The 26,398-nt window shown below is 35.3% G+C and overlaps 1 protein-coding gene across 4 annotated transcripts in view; it reads left to right on the top strand.

The window, feature by feature from the left end:
- LOC111043422 (synaptotagmin 1) overlaps positions 1 to 26,398 on the top strand; it is an 81,026-nt gene that overhangs the window by 10,374 nt on the left and 44,254 nt on the right. For all 4 annotated transcript variants that reach the window (XM_039428800.1, XM_022328380.2, XM_039428801.1 and 1 more), the window contains exon 2: positions 20,816 to 20,997. In XM_039428800.1, the coding sequence (XP_039284734.1) occupies positions 20,817 to 20,997 (181 nt within the window). In that variant the 5' untranslated portion in view covers position 20,816. The remainder of the gene's footprint in view (positions 1 to 20,815; positions 20,998 to 26,398) is intronic.

The raw sequence follows: 26,398 nt of genomic DNA, 5'->3' as shown, positions 1-26,398 counted from the left end.
AATCAATCAAATATGCTCAGGACGTTGATAACTATCATCCAATATCTTCAATTGATATTCTGAAACAAACTACCATGTGTATCGGGTAAAGAGAGTCAAATATACTCAGGACATTGATAAACTATCTCCCAATATCATCAAACAAGCATCATGCATCAATAAACTGAAACAAGCATCTCATGCGTATTGTGTGAAGAGAATCAATGAAATATACTCAGGACATTGATAACTATCCTCCAATATCTTCAATTGATAACCTGACACAATCCACTCATATGTATTGTGTAAAGAGAATCAAATATACTCAGGACATTGATAACTTGCTATATTCCAATATATCTTCAATTGCTAGTATGGAACAACCCACTCATGCGTAGTGTGCTCCTATTCTCCTATTGAAACTGAATAGATACGTATTGGATAGTGTGTGATATAAGACCAGGCTTAATTGAAGCATATGCCCTACTTGGCAAAGTTGTACGTACTTGAGCAACCAATCAATATGCGCTCTCTTCGCCGCCCTCCAATGGAAGGCCTCACAGCCCTCTGCTCTTCATTTTCCACAGCTGCCTGGTCAGAATGGAATATGGATCACGTTTCCATGTAAACTCAAACTCTATCAACACAGTGGACTCGCTCTCTGATTGGAATATGAGAGCGACGACAGAAGAGTCACCGGTCACAAGTTTGTTCTCGTATTATTTTCTCATATTAATTCAGAAGTTGAATTGATTCCGTTGAGACAGAGAGGAGGAAAGTTTGCTTAGGGAAGTGCTTGTGGTGACTTCACTAGAACTGAAATAAATGTGTTTTGGTCCAGATTATGTGTTTTGTCTCGATTGGACAGTATTTGATAGGTTGAAAAACCTATCACTACTACTTGAGTTCTACTTGAAAAGGGGCCGTATTACTCAGAATTGAAGTTTTATAATTGTATTCCAGAGGATATTAAGTGGTGTGGTGGTTATAGAGTGTGGTTATCTAAGATAACCAGGACATTGGTAGAGGCATGTCCCTATCCAATAGAGGAGTGCTGCAACGCATTCTCAGGATCCCGATCCTGAACTTGACATGTTGCATGCCACTTGAGCCTTGCTCAAAAATGTGTGGCTTTACGCAACTAAATTGTAATAAATAAATCAAGTTGAATTTATAACGATCATCTCTGACAAAGCTCAGTCTAAAGCCCCGCACACCGCACACACAAGTAGATTTTTGTTCGTACGGTATTTTGCCGTCCTTATAAATTCTATTAGATTAAACAGATGATTCCAAACAAATGATTTTTGCCAAGTTCCGTTTAATCTGATAGAATTCATATTATGGACGGCAAAATATCGTATGAGCAAAATTCTATGTGTGTGTAACTGGCTTAAAGGTGTGTGCAGACGTATGCGCCACTAATACTCGCATTTCGCTTTTCATTCATGCTAATCATTTTTGTATGATACTGTTTCTGTTCAAAAACAGATATAATAAACATAGCATCAGCTAATGAGTATCGCAATGCGCATGTTCGTGGAGCATAAGTCTGTACGTAACTTAAGGAATGAAAGATAGTTTGTTCCAGTAATATATATTGTAATGTGTGTTGGGTAGAGACAAAACTGTGGATGGATAATAATTCTAAATAGAAATTCCAAATAGAATGTTAAAATGATTTATCAGCACTCGATATCCCAAAATCTATCCAATGAATGCATGGAAAGAAAAATGCTGAAGATATGATTAATAATGAATGGCAAAGGGAGTATTGGAGAACGTTAAAATTTATCAGCACTCTATATCCCAAAATAAAAGAGAAAAATCTATCCAAAGAAAGAAAAATGCTGAAGATATGATTAATAATGGATGGCAAAGGGAGTATTGGAGGATGTTAAGAATGTTAAAATTTATCAGCACTCCATATCCCAAAATAAAAGAGGAAAATCCATCCAATGAATGCATGGAAAGAAAAATGCTGAAGATATGATTAATAATGAATGGCAAAGGGAGTAGTGGAGGATGTTAAGAATGTTAAAATTTATCAGCACTCCATATCCCAAAATAAAAGAGAAAAATCTATCCAATAAATGCATGGAGAGAAATATGCTGACGATATGATTAATAATGGCAAAGGGAGTAGTTGAAGGGGGGAACATCTGGTGGTGTTACATCAACTTTGACATTCAAGCAGAATGAGAAAGAGAAAGGTCAGACTGGAAAGAGAAATAGAGTCTTCCACATCAGTAACTTTCCACTGAAATATGCTTCAAATAATTGGCTATATTTCAGCTGTACGTATTCAACCCGACTTCAATCTTATAGACACTTCTTTTTTTCCAGACCATTCAGAAAATTTTCCATTACTGTTCATGATCGATTGTAGAATATTCAATAACAGTTTCACAATAGTTTATCAAGAAAACTTCTTGAACAGAAAGACTGCATTTTCGAAATAAATTTACCACATTATCAAGATTTTACTACATTATTAATCATATACATTTATCAAGAAAGGCAATAACCAATAGGCATCAGGGATTCATGTACATTTTGCGATCCTAGTCATCACGTCGAAACAAGTTCACGTTAAATTTGTGGTTGAATGGTACGCTGCAGTGATGTAGTTGAGAGATTTGTTAAGATTTTCCAGCAAAACTATCCGTAAAGAAGCTAGCAGATAAAATGTTGGAAAAAGGTTCACAAATATCGATCATTTAAGGTGAATTTGAACTTCAAGTATGATACCTAAAATATCTATGGTGCTACAATAGAAATATGTTTTTGAAACGTCCACAAGCTAATGAGGAACAATTGATTGATATTGATGATTCCATAATTGACAGCTTCATCAGCTCTCCACTGATTACAACAAATCAACGCACAATGCAGGTATTGTTACAACTGCATTGTTCCCTATAGTACAATGGAAAAATTAAGTCATTCAATCATATTTTTACAGCTCAAATTATGTTTGAATTTCCATGCATTCCAGAATATAATGCTCAGTAAATAGTGGAGTCAGGACTATTTAAAACTAGGCTTCAAATCTGCAAAATCCTTGGTAATCAATCTGAAGAACGAACAATATTTAAAGATGATGCTTGTGTTCAACATTTAAAAAAATGACTCATTGATCCATCATGGTTGATTTATTCTTTTTCTTCTTCTTCTTATTCTTCTTCTTCTTCTTTATCTATCCCAATGTGCCGTTTTCACAGCGTTGGGTGTTCGCCTCGGATCCATCTTCTCCACTGCTCTCTGTCCGTAGCCATTCTCCTCAACTGATTCACGGTCTTGCCTCTTTCTGCTGCTATCTGTGCCTATCTGTGCCTATCGGGCGTCTGCCTTGTGCCCTGGCCTCCATGTATTGGCGAGGCTTTCTGTTTTCATCCATTCTCAGGAGATGTCCATACCAGGAGAGTATCCGTTCATCGATTGTTGTTTCAACCGCTTTAATGATTTATTCGATTCATGAAAATTTAACTTGTGTCATATTGTATCATCAGTTATCATCTTTTGTAATGTGCTGTGAAAAGAAAATAATATAAATTGTATTGTATTGAAATATTGTAATAGAATAGTATCAAATGTATGAAATCCTCCATCTCTTGAAAACACTGTGAGATGAAAAGAATAGAAATTGTATTGGAGTTGTAATAGAATAGTATTGAAGGAGTGGGTGTATGACGAAGTAGAAAAAAAACTTCAAGACGCACCCGTTGTTCCGAAGCACGTTTCCCAACAAACTGTTGAAGAGCAAAGATAAGTCGAAGGATAAAAGTAGAATTCGGAGAACAGTTTACTAACTTCGAGAAACTTCAAAGTCGAAGAGAGTGAGAGAGAGAAGATGGACATTGAACGAGAGAAAGTACGAATGACAAGGCGTTTGGAGAAAGATGTGATAACAGAGAGAAGAAAGATCTAACAAGAGGAGGAGTGTAGAGCATGAAAAAAGAGAATGTGGATAATGGAGAGAGAGAATGTGAAGAATGGATAGAGAAAGAGTGTAGAGAAAGAAGAGAGGTGAAAGGTTGACGAGCTAGTAGGGTTGGAGAAGAATCTAGGATTGATCTTATTGAAGTAATATAGTAATGCAATGGGATACTTCCATGGATTGAGCATTTTTATTTCGATTCTTTATTGATTCATACAACAAGTACATCATAAAAATGATAGGAAGAGGAAAAATAAGGTAAATAATTATTGGCATAGTTGATTATAATATATGATGTTCAACGAAAAAGACAAGTGATGAAAAATCGAGACCATAATTACCAATATTTTAACACTCTTTAAATCACCTTCTGGAGAGGACCTATCAGTGTGACTTAAGCGATTCTCTGTAACAAGACAACCTTTGAAGCACACGACTTCACAATTTAACCCCTGATATCTTGCAAATTGATCGTCATTATAATTCACAACTATTGAAGTGAGTCAGGTTCACACAAAGAACAGTTTCCGGCATAAATAACATCGCTTGAACTGCTCTATGAAATCGTAATGGGAATATTCGCTTTGAGAAGCAATGGGCGGCTGAAAAGGCTCGTTATGCGACTGTGACGTCACACTTGCCAAAGTAATCGCTTGAATAGAAGCGCCAGGAGTTCGACTCCTCTTTGCAAATGACGTAGATCAAAAGGCCGTTCATGTGAACGTTTCATACTAGGTAGTTGGAGTCTTCACTGTTCACTCTAATTAACAAAGTTTTCGCTTCCAATTTGATGAAGTGATTCAAGTTTTACCATCAATTTTCTGAAAGATAATGCTTATTAATATTGTTCCATCAAGAGAATTATCGACACCAAACGTTGAGGGTGATTATCCACGCAGGTACAACCGTTTCTAATTGTACAGTTTGAGATAGATGTAGATCAAGATTAGAATTAAAATTAAAAGTTGTCTTCAATTAAGATTAAATGTCGTTCTCTCGGTGGTTTCTCTGTGAGCAGGGTGTCTGATTAAGGTCTACGATAACAGAAACTACTACGATAACAGTCAATCATGAGCTAGAAGTCATCTTAGGTTGATTCACAGAAGGTTCATTTATCTCTCATCATCAGCTTTATTATCTCAGCACAAGCCAAGGGCTCATATGATAACCAACTCAGCAAGAAAATCATCTTATAGATTTGATCACTCACACCTGTCAACACTGAAGAAGTGTGTTACCGGCCTAGGAGACTATTATTTCTTGTGATGGATTATACATGAAGGAGAGTTCTGTGAGGGTTCCGATTCATAGAGTGGTAATTATAAAGCTGATGCAGGAAGTTGGAATCTAGCTATTCGGGGTCAGACCAAGCAGCCTTGCTTTGTCTCTTATTCTCATTATGAATGATTAAAAGAACAGGCAATTGAGTATAGAAAGAGATTCATCTGTGGAAAACAGAGTGACACTGATCATTCTTTGTCTATAAGGATACGTTCATAATAATAATTATAAATCCCACACTTAGGTTGATGAGTAATTATTATAGGGTAATGTAATCCTTATGATTTTTTTGTTCAGATTATTGAAGTCATAATGCTCATGGAAGACAGATGGCTGCATAATGCCATAGAGAAACAATAGCATAAGTAGATATCCCATGTTATAGGGGGTTTATGTCGCAACTTTTACTGTTATCTCAAGCCGATAGTCCACGTTGTTCTTCCCCGTGAAGCTTTATGACGCTGTTAGTCTCTCATATTGTGCCGTTCATACACTCTCACCAGGTCAAAACAGTAAAAATCGACAATAATCAACAGTAATTGGCTTGAGATAACAGTAGAAGTTGCGAAATAAACGCCCTATACCATGAGATATCTAATTATGCTATTGTTTCTCTATGATAATGCGCTGATGAAATCCTCATAATAGTTCCAAACTTTGGCATTCAGATTATTCAAGAATTATCCTTCCTATACTATTTAACGATCAATTTATATGTTTAGATGTTTATATGTTTGTATTTCACCGGATCTCGAGAACGGCTCTAATGATTCTCATGAAATTCAGAACATAGTAGGTTTATAATATAAAAATTCGATTGCACTAGGTCTCTTCCCTGGGAAAACTCGCTGAATGACATTAGAAGGATAATATTATTATTAATCTTTGGAAAGACAGCTGAAAATAATCATTTCGTCGTCTGTTGGTGATGGAAGTGAGTAAGCGAGTTCATGTGTGTGGGACTGTGTCAAAATAATTATGACTCAGCTGTTGAACTTTTGTAATCATTCAATCAGGTACTTAGTGCCGGTTGCAAAAAAACCGGGTTATTTTTAGTTCTGATGGTCCAGTGGAACCATCTTTTTGAAATGGTCTTCTCTGATTTGGTTCACGTAAAGTTAATCAGGATTAAAATTTAACCGGCTTTTGTGCAACCGGGCCTTTATGAGGGAAATTTTTGCATTCCTCCGGGTATTAATCTCAATTCACTGTGATTAGATAGAACATTTATGTATGAACTATGAATATTATTATAATTTCTTCTTTCGTAATAAATGTCTTATGCTTTTGTACTCCAGAGCGAAGCTCGGTCCACGATATTTAAATAAATACAACATTCCCACCTGGAAAAGACTTCTTCGTTGATAATGATAGTGAGGTGATGAAATCCTTTGAATTCCCAAGCAGATCTGAATAAAGTGAATATGCTTTTGAATCTCCATCAATGTTGATAGAACGGCTAATAAGCACATTTTCTCAGAGATTCTATTATTATCTGTGAACAATCTACAACTCTACAGATAATGTTACAAATTTCTATGGTTTTCACAAATTCTACATGATTAAATATCCAAAACGATATCCAATGACACAAAACATTTCGAATGGAGGAACAACGAAGCGTTGAACTGTACCAAAGAGGATATAATACTTTCTTTGTAGTTTTTATTTTTCCATGTCTGTGCTATAAGAGCACTTATGAGAACGTGCTTCGAATCCCCGAGTATTGTGAGAATAGTGGAGAGCTTATGCCTGGCTGCATGCAATGAACTGGTCCAATGAAATGTTTCATCGAATTTTCTTCTTGGCAAGAAACAATACATTATTGAGTTGAGAAAAAGTGGATCAATACCAATTTCGGCTCTCCATTGAAATGAAATAAAAGGGCTTAACTCGGAGAGAGCAATTCTCAATTACTCATCTGGAACATAAAAATGAAAACTGTCATCTGTCCTTCCCAACCTACTCTTCTCTGTTCCCTGTAGGACAATTTATTTCTATACTAAATTACCTGCTTTTTTTAATCATTCATCAGGCAAAAATATATATTTTTTTAATTCGATTGAAAAGCGCATGATATTGAGTACTGGAACGTCCAGAGTAGACGAATAATTTATTTCAAGCCGTTCCCAGCATTTTCCAATGTCAAATTAACCAAAAAGTTACTAGAAACGCACAGAAGTATCATTCAGCATGCCATCTCGGAAAGCAGTTAATAAAAATTAGAAAACTATTGAAAGGCATGGAAAATTGTCCAAAAAATGACAAATCATGAGAAAATTTGGAGAATGTTCTTAAAATTAGAAACTTTTGTTGATAATATTATAGTATACACATTCCAATGATACTTTTAAAATTTCCAAATGAGACGGATCTTATCCAATAAGAAACTTATTCCACTAAATATTTTTCACCTACTTGTGGCAAACAAATTTCGCTCAATCATGATCGATTGATCTCTGGGACTATTCAGTAAATGATTGCGTCAGTGTGACATTTTTTTAAGCAACATTCAACACTCATGTTATAAAGCAACTTGACAAAAACTTAGCTCGACAGTTGATCTTGAAGTCTGATAAGTGTTAGAGGATAGAATTTCGAAACCAGGTATTCGCCATAATACTATAATATACAGGATAACTCATTTGACGTTGATCTATATCAGTACCTATGACATATGTTTTGAATACTGATGTTTACATATGAGGCGTATTCAGAAAGTGAGGGCCGTTTTGTTTCAGGAGAGTGTATAGTCCAAAGAAACATAATTTATTGACAATAATATTGTCACCTACAAACGCACTTCACTTCAGCTCGCCGCCTGCAACTGAATTAGTTGATAACATCGTTCTCAAGTTCTCCAATTTTGATAGATAATCCAAACTCCACTATTTGGAGTACAAGAAGTCGCTGAGTGCCAGCAAGGTTGATACTACTTCCCGCTCGATGGTAGAAAAATGCCCACCAAAGACTTCAATTCTATCTACAATAATGCACAAAAATAATCTACTTCATACAGGAATAAATATTGAATAGAATGACTGCTGGTGATGCATCATCGATTAACGACGGTTTCTCGCAAGTTATAACCGTTTTTCCTTATTCCATGACATTCTGAATATTTGAATATTTTCACATTTTTTATCAGGAGAAATCTTTCAAACACACGCATAGGTAGATAGGTTGAGCTGTCGAACCCAATTGCAACCTACCCTGAACCTGTCTTTATAAATCAAGTCAGAGACTCTGAACTTGTTCAGGTGTGTCAAGAAGAACTGACACCTGACCTGAGAGGGAAAGGTCACACGATTCTATAATTAGAAGGATTGACAAATGTATTTACACTTCACACTTACATTGAAAATCAAGCTGTCAAATTCACTTTCAAACTGTCATTTTGGTACCTTCATCCCAATCTATTTACTATTCCACCCACAAGTACATCACTCTATCACATGCTACAAAGCAATTTTTATTTATTTTACAATATCTCTTTGGAGACAACAGGTCGAAACCCACAACTGCTTCCTTAACTCAAATCATAATAATGTCAAAATACTATAAATTATAATATTATCATGAAAATTCTCATGCATAATTAATTATATAAATAAACTATAATATTAAAATAATAATAAAGTAATTGAACTATTATACTATTGAACTAATTAAATCAAGTGATGATACAAATCAATGATGCTGATGAGTGCATAAGTATCAAATTATATAATTAAACCATCATATAAAAGTAATAATAACGTGATTAAACCAAAACTTACTATTAAATAAATATGAAAAAGAAAAGCTTTACTTAAAATGTCTCAGTAACATACTAATGAAAAGCTACCACAACTGCAACAAACCCAATACTACAAATAAATTCAATCAATCACCAGACACATAACTGAAAAAAAAGTTTCAAAGTGAAAAAAATAACAAATGTTCATCATCAATTCATTATTCATCCCAACCACTATTGGATTTCCCAAGAAGGATTTCCACTTCACACTTATTGTGAATCAAGCTGTGAAATTTACCTTCAAACTGTTATTTTAGTACCTTCATTCCAATTCATTTACTATTCCACCCAAGTACATCACAGTATCCCATATTACAAACCAATTATTTACCCCAGACACTATTTGATTTCCCAAGAGAAAATATATCTATCAAAACGCTTCATTTATCTCCTACAATACAAGTATCATTCGATCCCATACTGTTGGAATGAATGTTGGATTGAACACTGTACTTTCAGAATGAGTTTTCTTGAATACATTCTATTGTGTGTATCTGTATCCCTTATTCTTTATTGATTCATATATTAAGTACATCATCAAAAGATAGGAATTCATCAAATCTATAGATTTTCCAATTTGAACTCACTTCTCAAGGGAGCGAATAAGCATCAGCAGAAAGGAGAAGAATAAGCATCATATTATAAAAGGAAGAGTCTAAGAACAAGTGGAATTACTTCGAATGAGAGAGCAGCAGATCTCTCAACTCTCAACTCGTGACACTTTATTTTGGAACAAATAGAGCTGTCGTGGGGGTTCAGGGGGGGGGAGTGAGATCTCGATAAGCCAGCTTAACGGGAACGCGAGTCTTGGGGAAAGCTTGGGGAATTTCTCTGGCCAAAGGACAGAGAACCCCGGCCCTCTCTCTCACTCTTGGATCGATTCTAATGCGAGCGAAGAGTGGGGGTGCTTTTAAGCATGAATGGCAGAAGGAAAAGATCCGTGCATTGCGCCTATGGGCCCACGTCACGTCACGAATAGTATTCTCAATGTAAGCGACCTTGTAGCCTTATTTGAACTCTCCCTTGATTTCTGCTGACAACTTGAGCCAAGCTTTCTCTCTTATTCCAAGTGCTTTCACGACTGCAAGAAGGGATAAACCTGTGATGTAATCCAATTCCTCCTGTTAGGCCGGCAGAGGAAATGTCAAAGTGTTTCAATTAACCTTCCAAGTGTACGAGAGAAACTCAAACTGAATAACAGATTGCACAACCTATGTAATAATTAGGCGCTAGTTGCATCGTGAGCTGAAAAATGAGTAGTATAAGAGTTAAATCATAGAGAAACGATAGCATAAGAAGATATCCCATGGTATAGGACGTTTATGTCGAAACTTTTACTGTTATCCCAAGCCGATAGTTCACGTAGTTCTTTCCCATGCAGCTGTGTGACGCTTGTAGTCTCTCAAATTGTGCTGTTCATACACTCACCTCAACAAAACAGTAAAAATTGACAAAAATCGACAGTAATCGGCTTGAGATAACAGTAAAAGTTGCGACATAAATTCCCTATACCATGTGATATCTACTTACGCCATTGTTTCTCTATGGTTAAATACTATGGTTAGACTAACAGAGTTTTTAGGTATTCTTCAATTTTTTCATTCTCTGAAACTCAAAAAATATGAATGTTAGATTATAATTGGTTATATATTCATGCTACAAATTCAATTATGATTGGTTGCTAGTTGCATCATGAGCTAGGATCTTAGTAGTAAATGAGTTAAGTACTATGGTTAGACTAATGTAGTTTCTAGTTTTTCCTCAATATTTCCATTCTTTGAGATTCAAGAAAATATTGAAGTCAGATTATATCATGACCATGTGGATATGATGTGTGATTATATTATTAAACCATGAGAGAATCGAAATACTGAATGTACAAAGACATAAAGACCAGGAAGGAAAATACTTCAGGAAACTGGAGTGACTGATGGCAAGGCTGATCTGTGCTGAGAGTCACTACCTTCACATACACTCAGAAATTTTGATAAAGTACAGACTAATAAAATATAATGTAGAATTATAGTACCCTCTGAAATATTCAGAAAAATTGAATAAGAATACACATTATAACTACTAGTTTTGGTGATCAAACCATCGAAACCATTTGAAATTATTTTTATAACCTGACGATGGTCTGATCACCAAAACTAGTAGCTATAATGTGTATTCTTATTCTATTATTTTATAAATTCCAGAGAGACTATAATTCTATTTTATAAATACAAGAAAGTAGCCCTGAATTCATACATTTTCAAGAACTCAGGAATTTTATATACTCACAACTTTTTGAGACTGATTAAGTTTAGGAGTATACTCAAGATTGAAATATGAATGGAGAAAACTGCAGAATGTTTTCTGGAGTAGTTAGTGGGTATCCTCCTAGACATAGCTACTCGTATTTCAACACTATAATACGGTACTTGGTGAGAAATTTTGGAATCAAACTAAGAACTGTGAATTACGCTCAGTGTTGTATTGATTTGGAGAATGAAGATGCGAGCATCTGCGCCAAATGGCAATCTCCCAACTTTCTGCGACACTGAAATCAACGTTGAGGGTATGGAAGTTTAGTGATATGTGGCTTCCCGAGACCTGTAGTGGAAGAAGGATGAAAACAATCACGTTGGGTGGTTTTTCGATAATTTATTCAACTATAAATAATTATTGAATCGATAATACTGTGTAATCACATTATTTGTTATGTGAGAAATGTATGTCATTGAGTAAGACTTGATTTGATTTGATAATGTCCAATACATTATCTTTCTTTTCAAATTCCACTACCGGATTGGAATATATTCCACATGTATTTTCTTCTATTGTCAGTTTGAAAAAATCTGGTGTGGCGCACTCACACAACTTTCCTTGCCGTTATGAAAATTGATCACCTGACGCTAGTGTTCCCGCGCATCTCAAGTCTAGTATTCAAAGATTTGAGCCAGCTGGTGACAGGGCAATAACACTGGAGACACACATGAGGTCTGCTATCTCTTCATAGTGAATGATTTAATAGAATCAACAATCATTTGCAATTGAATAATCACATTTTCTCGAATTTAAAGCTTATTCAATTTTAGGTGAAAATGTTACTGAACATTTATTGTAGAGATTTTCATGCTCAATCTACTCCACTTGATTTTTTTCGTTTCAATTGTATCTGAAGCCTGATAATTGGGAATCTACTTGCATTGATGGGGCGAAGCTCCTGAAATTTCTACAGATATGGGACTTGTGGCAGTTGATAGAGCTTATCGATGACTATTTTAGGTATGAATTTGATCAAAATCGTTGGAGCCGTTTTCGAGAAAATTGCAAAAAACCCTGTTCTTGACAACATTTTCGCCATTTTAGCCGCCATTTTGAATTGCATCAGATCGAAATTGTTCGTGTCGGATACTACTTATATCGTAAGGACCTTAAGTTCCAAATTTCAAGTCATTCCGTTAATTGGGAGATGAGATATCGTGTACACAGACGCACATACACTCATACACACACACACACACACACACACACACACACACACATACAGACAAATACCCAAAAACCACTTTTTCGGACTCAGGGGACCTTGAAACGTATAGAAATTTAGAAATTGGGGTACCTTATTTTTTTCGGAAAGCAATACTTTCCTTACCTATGGTAATAGGGCAAGGAAAGTAAAAAATGTATTTCTTAAATTCCTCTTCTTTTTCGCTTTCCTCTTCTCCATTCTTCATGTATTTTTTCTATTCAATCATCTGTTTTGAGTACTGGAACACTTGCCTTCCTTTCTTTTTGACCTTCTGTTTTGGATTTCCTCTCCTTGAAATCCTTATTTCTTTTTCATCTCACTTCTTTGCCTTCTCACTACTCCTCGTCCTTCATCTTCGCGTTTTCCTTGTAATTTTCAGTCCTTCATTCTCCTTTACTTCTTCTTCATCCTCTACTTCGCGTACTTGTCAATCTTCTTTTTTTCTTCCTCTTCTTCCCTCTGCTTCCTCTTCTTCCCTCTGCTTCCTCTTCGCCATTCCCTCTCCTTACAACCTCTCTCTTACTCGCCTTTTTCGAATATTATCTTCCTCTTTCCTTTCACTTTCCAAGTCTCCTCTTCATCTCATTTCTACTTCCCGGCCTTCATCTTTGCTTTCTCCTTGTTACATTCAATCTATTTGAACTCATTATCTTCCACTTTTACTTCGCCACTTTCCATCCTCCTCCCCTCTTACACCTCATCTTTGCTATCGTTCTTCTTTTTATCCCTTTCCTATCCTTACACTCCCTCTCTTTCTTGTTCATTCTATTCTGGTTCAACTTCAATTTCCCCTTTCCATTTGCATTCTCCTCTAAATTTCCCTTCCTCTTTTTATCCCTCTCCTATCCTTACACTCCCTCTCTCCCTTGTTCATTCTATTCTGGTTCAACTTCAATTTTCCCTTTCCATTTGCATTCTTCTCTAAATTTCCCTTCCTCTTTTTATCCCTTTCCTATCCTTACACTCTCTCTCTTCCTTTTTCATTCTATTCTGGTTCAACTTCAACTTCCCCTTTCCATTTGCATTCTCCTCTAAATTTGCCTTTCTCTTTTTATCCCTTTCCTATTCTTACACTCCCTCTCTTCCTTTTTCATTCTATTCTGGTTCAACTTCAATTTCCCCTTTCCATTTGCATTCTCCTCTAAATTTCCCTTCCTCTTTTTATCCCTTTCCTATTCTTACACTCCCTCTCTTCCTTGTTCATTCTATTCTGGTTCAACTTCAATTTCCCCTTTCCATTTGCATTCTCTTCTAAATTTCCCTTCCTCTACTCTTTATGTCATATCCTCTACTTTAATGTTTCTCCATCCATTATCATTCTCTTTGATGTATTATTCTCATATTTAGTTATTTCTCTGATTGAGTCCCGGTCGTATGTTGATGGGAAGGGTATTAATTTATATCCTCTTCGGAGAATTGAAAACTATTTGTTGAAACACCGCCGATTTATGTAGTTATATCACTATAATAATTATAGTTATTCAAATTGCATTCAATCTTATATATGATGAATAGTTTTCATACTTTGTAAAATTCTTTAAATGAATAGCAATACTATGATTTAATGTTCAGTGCATAAACCAGTATAATTATATTGTAACACACATGAATAAAGAACTCTAATCTTATCTGATGCTTTATGATGTCTCTTTGATTTTTTCAAAAGTATTTTTATCACTATTTTTACGGTTGTATCAGATCGTTTAACGTTTACGGTTATCGTAAACGGTTTATCAGATAGAGAAGTCTGAATAATGCAATCATCCTGAATGATACACCTGCTTAGCCGTTTTAATGAGGTGGCAATGAAGACTTGAAGAGTCTAGAGGTGTGTGAATATTCATCAATTAGGCATAAATGAGGTGCAAGGCAGGGGGGAGAGGTGGGGTGGTGCAGCGCAGAATGACCGGGGTTCACAGCCCCCCTGGAGCTATTTATGGACGTTGAGCCGGATCTCCATGGCAACGTGAATACTGTGACGTCAGACCTTCCCTGGTCCTCCTACGATTTCTCTCATTTCATTGAATATTCTCTCTCATTGCTTCCTTCGAATTTCATTTCATTCCCTTGATGCCAATTAGTTCTTCTCGAACGGAGTGATAAATGATGTCGGATGCACTTCTCACTGATTGAATGAATTCTGGAAAATCATGGAAAGAAAAACACAGTTCACTTCTATTGGCTCCGTTGGTTACATCATTCGAACAATGTTTATAAAGGTGTTATAAGAATCCATATTATGATTGTGATTAGTTTATTGCTCTAGCAATTCAATTAGTTTAATTTGATGAGCTCATTTCGTATTTATATGACATCAAACAGTTCCACTCACTCCTATTGTACACGATTGTATACAGTTCACTTGTATTGTCCTATTAGACACGATATTGCTTTTCACATGGATGGGCGTTTTCCATGGAAAAAATGGAACCCACTTCCTTAAACTCTTTCCCAGAACTTTTGCATTTTATCCTTATACAAGAACGTTTTTCACCCAATGCCACCATATTATCAAAAGTGGTCTCGTAATTGGAATTTTTCAAATGTTTTCCAATGCTGGGAATAAGAATGAGTTTATGAGAATTCCCTAGAGAGGGGGTGAAAAATATTTAGACACTCAATCCTATATTATTATTTGATTTCTCCAAAATAATGTTGGCTCTTGAATATGGAATTATGAATAATTGGAATAATCTTCATTTGTTGTTGGGATATAGTCAAACTCCTACTAACAAAATTGTACAGATGGAAATGAATGAGAAATTCCATTTGTTCAAATGAATGGGCGTTGGAAAAAATGGAACCCGCTTTCTTGAAATCTTTCCCAGAACTTTTGCATTTTCTCCTTATACAAGAAAGTTTTTCACCTCATTGTCAAAACTGGTTTCGAAATTGGAATTTTTAAAATGTTTTCAATGTTGGGAATAAGAATGACTTCAATGAAATTCGCTAGAAAGAGGAATGTAGACATTCAATCCTATATATCTGATTTGAAAATATATATGGGATATGGAATTATATTAATAATTAATTGGAATAAATCTTCAATTGTTGGAATATGGTTAAACTTCTACTAACAAAATTCTACAGATGGAAATGAATAAGAAATTTCATTAGCTCGATTGCTGATGGATAAATAATTATTAACTAAAATCCAATCAAATGCTTTATTGTCAAGGAATAATGGAAGATGAGGCTACCACTTTCAACAACAATTATTAAATTCAATTCTTCTTCTTCTTCTTCTGGTTCCTTCTCCTATCGGAGGTTGGAAATCATCACGGCAATTTTCACTTTATTGATTGCAGCCTTGAATAGTTGCCTTGAGTTGCAGCCATACCATTCTCTTAAATTACGCAGCCAGGATATCCTTCTTCTTCCCACACTCCACTTTCCCATGATCCTTCCTTGCAATATAAGTCTCAAAAGCTCATAAGTCTCATACTTTTCACCCCTCATTACATGGCCCAAATATTGCAATTTTCTTCTTTTTATAGTCGCAACAACTTCACATTCCTTTGCCATAATCAACATTACATCCCTATTTGTCACTTTTCTTGTCCATGGTTTTCTCCACATCCTTCTTTAGCACCACATTTCGAATGCCTCGATGTTTTTGAGGTTTGTCTTTTTCTAAGTCCATGCTTCCATGCCGTACAGCAATGTAGAAAACACATAACAACGCAGCATGCGTTTTCTAAGTTCTAGTTTGATATCTCGGCTACACAGAAATCTTTTCATTTTTATGAACACCTGTCGTGCTATTTCCACTCGTCCTTTGATCTCCCTGGTCTGATCGTTTACTTCAGTAATCCATGCTCCAAGATACTTATATGCTGTGACTCTGTCAATAGGTGTATTGTCCACTACAATATCAATTGGCACTCTCTGCTTTTTCGAGACGATAAATTCAATTGAATGTGCTCATTTCGTATTTATATGAGATCAGACAGCTCCACTCATTCCTATTGTACATAGACAGGGTATTGCTTTTCACATGAATGGGCGTTTTCCATGAAAAAAATGGAACCCGCTTCCTTGAACTCTTTCCTAGAACTTTTGCCTTTCCTCCTCATACATGAACTGTTTTCACCTCATGGCTTGAAATATTGTCAAAAGTGGTTTTCTAAATTGGATTTTTTCAATGTTTTCCAACATTGGGAATAAGAACGACTCCATGGAAATTTGCTAGAAAGTGGGTAAAAAATGTAGAAATTCATTCCTATATATCTGATTTCTCCGAAAAAAAATGTTGACTCTTGAAAATATGTGGAATATGGAATTATATGGAATTATATGGAATTATGAATTGGAATAAATCTTCAATTTTTGGAATATGGTTAAACACCTACTAACGAAATTCTTCAGATGGAAATGAATAAGAAATTTCATTAGCTCGATTGCTGATGGATAAATAATTATTAACTAAAATCCAATCAAATGCTTTATTGTCAAGGAATAATGGAAGATGAGGCTACCACTTTCAACAACAATTATTAAATTCAATTCTTCTTCTTCTTCTTCTTCTTCTGGTTCCTTCTCCTATCGGAGGTTGGAAATCATCACGGCAATTTTCACTTTATTGATTGCAGCCTTGAATAGTTGCCTTGAGTTGCAGCCATACCATTCTCTTAAATTACGCAGCCAGGATATCCTTCTTCTTCCCACACTCCACTTTCCCATGATCCTTCCTTGCAATATAAGTCTCAAAAGCTCATAAGTCTCATACTTTTCACCCCTCATTACATGGCCCAAATATTGCAATTTTCTTCTTTTTATAGTCGCAACAACTTCACATTCCTTTGCCATAATCAACATTACATCCCTATTTGTCACTTTTCTTGTCCATGGTTTTCTCCACATCCTTCTTTAGCACCACATTTCGAATGCCTCGATGTTTTTGAGGTTTGTCTTTTTCTAAGTCCATGCTTCCATGCCGTACAGCAATGTAGAAAACACATAACAACGCAGCATGCGTTTTCTAAGTTCTAGTTTGATATCTCGGCTACACAGAAATCTTTTCATTTTTATGAACACCTGTCGTGCTATTTCCACTCGTCCTTTGATCTCCCTGGTCTGATCGTTTACTTCAGTAATCCATGCTCCAAGATACTTATATGCTGTGACTCTGTCAATAGGTGTATTGTCCACTACAATATCAATTGGCACTCTCTGCTTTTTCGAGACGATAAATTCAATTGAATGTGCTCATTTCGTATTTATATGAGATCAGACAGCTCCACTCATTCCTATTGTACATAGACAGGGTATTGCTTTTCACATGAATGGGCGTTTTCCATGAAAAAAATGGAACCCGCTTCCTTGAACTCTTTCCTAGAACTTTTGCCTTTCCTCCTCATACATGAACTGTTTTCACCTCATGGCTTGAAATATTGTCAAAAGTGGTTTTCTAAATTGGATTTTTTCAATGTTTTCCAACATTGGGAATAAGAACGACTCCATGGAAATTTGCTAGAAAGTGGGTAAAAAATGTAGAAATTCATTCCTATATATCTGATTTCTCCGAAAAAAAATGTTGACTCTTGAAAATATGTGGAATATGGAATTATATGGAATTATATGGAATTATGAATTGGAATAAATCTTCAATTTTTGGAATATGGTTAAACACCTACTAACGAAATTCTTCAGATGGAAATGAATGAGAAATTTCATTTGCTCGAATGCTGATGGATAAATTATTAACTAAAATCCAATCAAATGCTTTATTGTCAAGGAATTATGAAAGATGGGGCTACTACTTTCAACAATAATTCTTATAATCAAATATTCTGGAGCCCAATAAAGCACATTTTACAGCCACATAAGAAGGGAAAAGAAGATAGATTTAGTAAAAGGTACATAGAATGAACCTCATGGAGAGACAGGCTACGTGGAGAACATTCATGCCAATATCCTCCAGGCCAAATTGATCGAAAAGGCCAAATGCATCACTAGTGATAAGGCTTGAGGAAGAAGGATCCAATCATAGTTGAACAGAAGTAAAGCACTTCACTCCTCTCCAAAGTTTGTGAACGTGATCTGCTTCTATATGTGTTCTCTCACTTAGCAGATAAACCTGTGTGTTGTGTATCTGCGGTCAAGGATTATCGATTGATTCCTATTGAAATCAAAATTTAGACTGGTTCATCTTTCATCTAATATTCAAACTTGCTTAATATGTGATGTACAAACAATACATTACCAATTTGCGTTGCTATTAAATTAAACAATTACAATAGAAATACCGAAGGAAGTAATATAAGCCATGTTCACACTGAACAAATGTTCGATATACTTGTTCGGCAAACATGTTTGTTGATGAGTTCAGGGACAAACATTTTTAAAAGTATGGACAATCATTGCTTGTCAAACAAAAATTACTGATTCACCAAATATTTTAAGTGTTGACAGCTGTAAAACATAAAATCTGTTCTTCCCACTTACAAATATTTTGTTTGGTGACGTGTCCCCACTGGCCACGAGCAAACATTGTTTGTCGAACATAATGAAATTTGCCCAAACTGTTTCAACGAACATGTTTGTCGAACATTTGTTAAGTGTGGACACGGCTATATGCGTTGACAAAAAACATTCTTGTACTAAAGTGTCTTGAAAAAATTACGAAATTTCTCCAAAATCTATTGGTAACTTCTGCAACGAATATTATTCTAAAGATATACAATACAACTTCAATGGAACGTGAATAATAAATACTTCTAGAATAAATTGAAATCATTGGGAACCGGAGTTGTTGTAGAAATTAGTTACAAGCTCTTTCCTAAGTCTGGAGGTGGGAACAGAACGAGTAAGTGGTGATGAATATCGATGTAACTAAACAGCTATGTAATGATAAAAAAACATTTGGAGTCAAACAATTGTCATAGATATAGAGCTAGAAAACTGAAGTATACTTGTCGAACTGATCGTTCTGTTAGTTCCTTCACACTGCTGTATGAAGAATTATTTGATCTTAAATCTGATTTGTCTTATAACGACCATAGATGATATTATCATTGTTGAATTGATGTCGATAATTCATTATTTGTTCACCAGATATCAGCTTTTTATCTCAAATATTTCTTAGCTTAATTGATACACAATCATTCTCAACTTATTAGTAGCTAGCTGGCCCGGCGAACTTCGTACCGCCAAATAGTTTAATGCATCTCATGACAAACTTTAGCTAGATGCACACCTGAGGAGGCGCGATGCTGCATTTTATTTACATAGATAATTTTCCAACTGCAAAATAAATAATTCACTTAAAAACAATTAATTCTGAACACTGAAGACAGCACAATTATTCGAAACAAGGCAATATCTTTAGAGAATGTGAGTCTTTTACCTGAGGCCGCACTGCAGTCGGGCGTTTAGAATGAAATACATGGGCGGTTATGGAGCAGCACACACTCTTGTCTACTATCTACCGACGACTGTATGACGCAATGATTATAACAGCTGATTTTTATTTCTGTGTGTGGCCAGCTCACAAATCTTCTCCCATAAGGATTACATGTAAACTTTGATGGACCGTAGGTAAGAGTCCTGAAAAAAATTTGATAGGCCAAAAACCTGGTCCTGAACATATCGAACACAACTAAAAAAAATCATCAAATTCGATGCACACATGAAAAACTTATTGGAAGTCAAAAGTTGAGGCTCGATTTTTATTTATATAGATCATTGAGAAGGAACAACAGTCTTAGGACTATATCCCAAAACTGTTCCATTACCAAATTTTGATTGAAATAGTTTAAAAATAAGTTATGTCTATCACTTCATATTGTCAGTTACAGTATATTTCTTTATGAGCTCAAGATTCATCAAGACTACATGGTGATTCAGCATATAGAAGCAATGCAATGACGATGGAAGAAAGAGAGGAAGATAAAGGAATGAAGGTGGAGGGGAGAACAGGATGTAACGAGAAATTAAGATTGGATGTAATAACCGCTAAAAAAGTAGAAGGAGAAGAAGAAAAAGAAGAAGAAGAGGAAGAAGAAAAAGAAGAAGAAGACGAAGAAGAAAAAGAAAGGAGAAGGAGGAACAGTAGCAGTAGATCATACCATGAGCTGATATTAAATAGGGTATGGTTAATATGAATTAAATAATTTTCTCTATATTGTTTGGGTTTACACAAAAACCAATGTCATATTTGAGTGAGTTTTTAAATTATGTACCACTAGCCAGCAAAACGTAAGCATACTAGCTAGCAACGTACGTAACATACGGATGAGTTGATAGCTCATGTTGAGTCATTGCAAATGTTAACATTTTATTAATTTGTTTGTTTCAGAATGGCACCCAGAGTGTACAGAGTGCTCCGAGAAGCACCAGCGGCTGGCGAGGAGGTTGCCAAGGAGGCGGAACCGCCCGTAGCCGCCCCCACGTGGTCACCCCATGCCAAGCACGTGCATGGCAGTCTGCATGCCCACAACAAGGTTGAGCCCACTGAGGCCAACGGCTTCACCACTCCTGGTAATTATACATGACCAAATATACATAATCCTGGTTACCATACAAAATTCACATTAAAAAACCCCCAAGGCTTATCATGCTCAATAATATTATTGCAGTGCAACCCAAATTCAACTAGTACGAGAGATATTACTTCCAACACGACTCTCACTCAAAGACAGAGAGGCCCGATACTCTTTCCTTCACTAATTACTACTCCCACTACCTAACAGCATTCTCCCTACTTTTGTGTCAGCATCCATATTGTGCGCAGCATGCTTACTCCTCTCCACTACTCTGTCCATGCTACAAACTGTGAAAGGTTTTCCCTCTTCATGTTAAAAGTAATATCTCTCCCATTATTGGCCCGGATTGAATCAAGGTATAGTTGCATTTATTTACGATTGAATCAGCTGTTGGTTTAAATTCAATGTGTTACAATTGGATCAACTGATTGTTTAAACTTAATTACCCGGTTGCACAAAAGTCTGTTCACTTTTAATCCCGATTTAATGCACCGAGAGCCAATCAGAGATGTCTTCTTCTCAGAAAAAGCTTCTCTGATTGGTTCTTGTGGAATTTAAACATGATTAAAACTCAACAGGCTTCTGTGCAACTGGGCACAAAACTAAATTACCTAGTTGCACAAAGGTCTGTTTGATTTTAATCCCGAGAACAAATCAGAGAAGTCTTCTTTTCAGAAAAACCTTGGTTCTCTTGTAGTTCAATTATGATTGAAATTAAACAGACTTTCGTGCAACTGGACGAAAATGGATTTCGTGCAACTGGACTATGTTTCACAATTGGACCAGCTGATTGTCTAAGCTCAATAGAACTGCCATTGAGTATATGGGCCTAAAAACTGATCATTATCATTATACACTTCGGTAAATGAACAACTCTCACCACTACTTACTATGAACATACGAAAAAAATGGCATAATTTGCTTTTGCTATCTCTTAACAATGCTTGTAAATTTGAAATAAACTCTGCTCTGCTATTGATAACGTGTTTCTTCTACGTAATAAACTATAAACAGCAGTCACATTTATTTATATAGTATGAAACATAAGTTCAAAGTACATAACACATAGATAAGATACATGTTACTTTTTTCTTGCAAGAACTCTCCCCCATTCACAGACGTATAGTCTTGTTGGTGGAATTCCATGCAATCTAAAGACAAACATTAATGTAACAATATATCATTTTATATATATTTAACTCAATGTATTGTATTAATAATTGAATCTATGTAAGTTTACATATCTTGTTATGCAATGTGGAAATTAACTGATTTGATTTTGACACACTATCCATTCCAAAAATTCTGCTCAAATAATCATCATTATCAGACTTTTACTATATGTAGAAGTAGATTCTTAAAATTTAAAAGAATGTAGGTGGTTCAGTCACTAAATTGGGGTTGACTGTTGAAGGAAACGTGTGTTTGGCTGCGCTGTCAGTTTTTGCAAAACAAATTGCTGGAGAAGCAGAACACACGTGCACAACTCCATTACCACCTGACGCCTCTGCAATAATTTGAATCCTTTCCTCGTGGTTGAGCACTTTCCTCAAGCCTGAAAGTTGATAATGATGTCATGATAATCTATTTTAAGCTGCGTACAGACTCAAGCGCCACGAAATACTCACTAATTAGTTATATTTATAGTACTCTGAATAAAACAAGTTGAGACTAATACAAAATATCAGTGTTGCCACATTGTGCGAAATTCTGAGCTCATATTACTAGATATATCCAAATTGAAAACTTGGCATTATCAAATAGATCCAGGCATATGGGTTTGTTAGGAAAGAATGGAATTGAATAAAAAGACTAAGAAATTGTCAAAAACAACAGATTTTATTGATAGTTAGGAAGACCGGTTTCGATTGTTACGTCATTGTCAATCTCTGATAAACTCCGTCTATCTCTGTTCATCAGAGATTGACAATGGTGTAACCACAGATTTTATTGATAGTTAGAAAGACCGGTTTCGGTTGTTACATCATTGTCAATCTCTGATAAACAGAGATAGACGGAGTTTATCAGAGATTGACAATGGTGTAACAACGGAAACCGGTCTTTCTAACTATCAATAAAATCTGTGGTTACACCATTGTCAATCTCTGATGAACAGAGATAGACGGAGTTTATCAGAGATTGACAATGACGTAACAATCGAAACCGGTCTTTCTAACTATCAGTAAAATCTGTTGTTTTTGACAATTTCTTAGTCTTCTTATTTAATTCCATCTTTTCATACAAGTTTTCATACTTATTGTTTAGCATTACTAATATTCCCATCATGAGATCAGGTATTTTTTTACAAATATTGCAAGTTTGGTCTTTGGTGTTATTCATTTCGAAGTTGAATTGTTCAAGTATAGTTATTCAATAATTTTCTAATATTCTCTCAAAGCTGGGAATGTACATGGTGCTGTTTTTGTAGCGACATCTCCAGTTCATTTTAACTGCTTGTTTGTTCGAATTCTGAAAATCTGTCCTTGCTTAAATACTGACATAGACAAATCGTTTGTTCTAAACAGAAAACAAACAAACTCTGTTTGTTTTCAAACAGAGATAGACGGAGTCTATCAGAGATTGACAATGGTGTAACAACCGAAACCGGTCTTTCTAACTATCAATAAAATCTGTTGTTTTTGACAATTTTTTAGTCTTTTTATCTAATATGGATAATTACCACTCCTCAACTACACAAAATGTAAGAGAATGGAATTCCACACAGTTTGGCAACACAGATATTTTGTACAAGTTTCAACTTTTTTTGTCTGGAGTTCTGACACCTCGAAGTTTGTTTTACTGTCTTAATAGCATATCAGACAAACAGTCTCGATAGTAGCGGTTGAACAAGATCGTACAACCATACAGTAGAAGAAGGGTATCGTTCACCGTTACCAAGATATTTGTCTCTGGTACAACTGACTGGTGAAGGTGGTTGAAATTCCGTACTCTAGGGATAAATGTTAGGGAATGAGGTCAGAGCATATTGGAGGGCCAGTGCGTGAAGGCATTTTGAATGGCAATCTCTAAAACAAACCATTTGTCTATGTCAATTTGAGCAAGGTTAAATTTGCAGAATTCGAACAAAGAAGCAGCTTTAATAGACTGGAGATGTTGTAAGGAAAACAACACCAAGTATGTACCACCTTGAGAGATTTGAAGATTTGAGAATTATTGAATAACTTCAATTGAACAACCAAACACGAAAGACCAAACTTGCAATATTTGTAAAACATTACCTGATCTCATGATTGGAATATTAGTAATGTCCAACAATAGGTTAACCTATCTTTGATGATGAGGGAATAAAATTACACTTCTAATCTCTGTTTATTCTTTTCTTTTGTATATTTAATTTAATTTTTATGCTGTAAACTTGACAATATTTTTCCTTGACGAATGAAATCCGTTAATCATTAATCAGTGAGAAATTGATGATATTCTGAGTAGAAAAAAATATTGCCAATCCATATCAGACCCTATTTATCCACATGAAACTGTGAACGGCTTATATGGATGTATGGGTGGATTCTCTATCTAGTCTTGAACTTTTCAATCAACACAATTTTTAAATCTCTATAGTGTTTAGAAGTGACTGTTTTGGATAAATTTTGGAAAAAATTGGATATATCTTCTTCTGTGATTTTAATTGAAGTGTTTTCGATTGAATATGCGACCATAATCATGGGTGATCATGGTTAATCATATATTCAGATTGATAATTGTATTTTACTGCGAAACTTGTTTAATAGATTATATGTTTCATTCCATTCCCAACACTGTCCAATCCATTATATTTCCAGTACTGCTCATTGTCACCTCCCAGCTAGTTCTCACCTCAAAGATTGAATTGACTCGAAAAGCGTAGTTCCATTAGCAGTGCAGCTACTTCTGTCTTGTTCTCATTGATTGATGATCAAACATGTTTCTAGGAGAAAAACATCAACCTACTTTCTTGCGCTTTCAAGCGTCGCCATTTGCGGTCAGAACGTCGTCGTCAGGTGCGTGATTTGGACTGTTTCCTGTAAAACCAAGACCATCCGTATATTTCTCACATCCCACTTAGTTCGTCTTGAATTGTGAGAGTTTTTGATTAAGGTATTGAGAGTTTCGGGCTGTTTCCTGTAGAACCAGAACCTGATGTTGTCACATCCCATTTAGCTCGTCTCAAATTGTGAGAGTTTTCGGTAAAGTTCCTGTAGCATTTGGAAATTCCTGTCCAGTCAATCAACATTCTAAACCAAAAATTTTATGTGTTCTAGGCCTCAACTCATATCCTAATTTGATTGAAAAAGTAGTTCTCCAGTAGTCGAGTCTATTCCAATTTGATCTACGAAGGCATCCTCCAGTGTTCCTAAATTCGATTTTGTTTCTATAATAGTCAGATTTGAAAGTGTTCTATTTTTATTCTACCCGTTGTTCCTGTGATAAATACGTACAGTGATATTAACCAACAATTAGTTCCTGGTTGAATCCAGTTTGTGTATCAGGAGAGTTTGAATATCATACTTTGAAGACCCAGTATTTTATATCAAATGATTCTCTCTCACACACGTTTTCTCTTTATCCTTTTTCTCAAACACTCACTCTCTCTCTTCTCTCATGTTTCTGATAATTGAAAAGCGTTAAAGCCCTATAGTTTCCAAGTTGCCATATTTATGGCTTAATTATGTAGACACATCTCTTTCTCTTTCTCTCTCTGAATTATTATATGATCATGTAGTATTATTATACAATGTCACACATTATCATGAGATCATGTTATCACGAGAATGTCAATGAAATCATGTCATGTAAAATTTAAAATGATTGTAAAGCTATAAATGTTATTGTAAACATGTTACCATAGGTAACAAGCCTAGTAAAAATTGAAAAATAAAGTCTATCTTTCTATCTCTATTTCTCTCTCCCTCTCATTCTCTTTGCTTCCCTCTTCCCTCATCGTTTGAGAAGGTTCAACAAAAAAGTATTTTTATTAGACATGGTTGAGAAGTCTCACCGTATGATTCCACCATTACAGATTTCACTGTAGAATTGAATGAGACATCTTAACATAGTTGATGATTGATTGATCTTTTGTCGAAATAGTCAATCTGTATATTCTCAGAAAGTCACTATCACTGAAGTATTATAAAGTTGATTCATCTTCTACTTGATAAAATCTACCTTGTATTGGATTCCATTCTTACAAAAACTTGAAATGAAACTATGAAGAATTGTTTTTGAAATGAAGAAATGTGGCATTTGAAATTTGATATCTAAATAGTTTTTCTGAAACATGGATGTAAAGAAAGTAGTGCGAGTACTTAACAACACCACAAGAATTTCTTTTTTATATTGTTTTCACCTAAAAACACTCTCTCAGACAATGAAGCAGTGTGGTGATAATACCCGTC

The sequence above is a fragment of the Nilaparvata lugens genome, chromosome 5 (genome assembly GCF_014356525.2).
Source record: "Nilaparvata lugens isolate BPH chromosome 5, ASM1435652v1, whole genome shotgun sequence".
Lineage (NCBI taxonomy): Eukaryota > Metazoa > Arthropoda > Insecta > Hemiptera > Delphacidae > Nilaparvata > Nilaparvata lugens.
The sequence above is the reverse complement of the archived record's forward strand: the minus strand, read 5'-3'. Positions and strand labels throughout refer to the sequence as shown.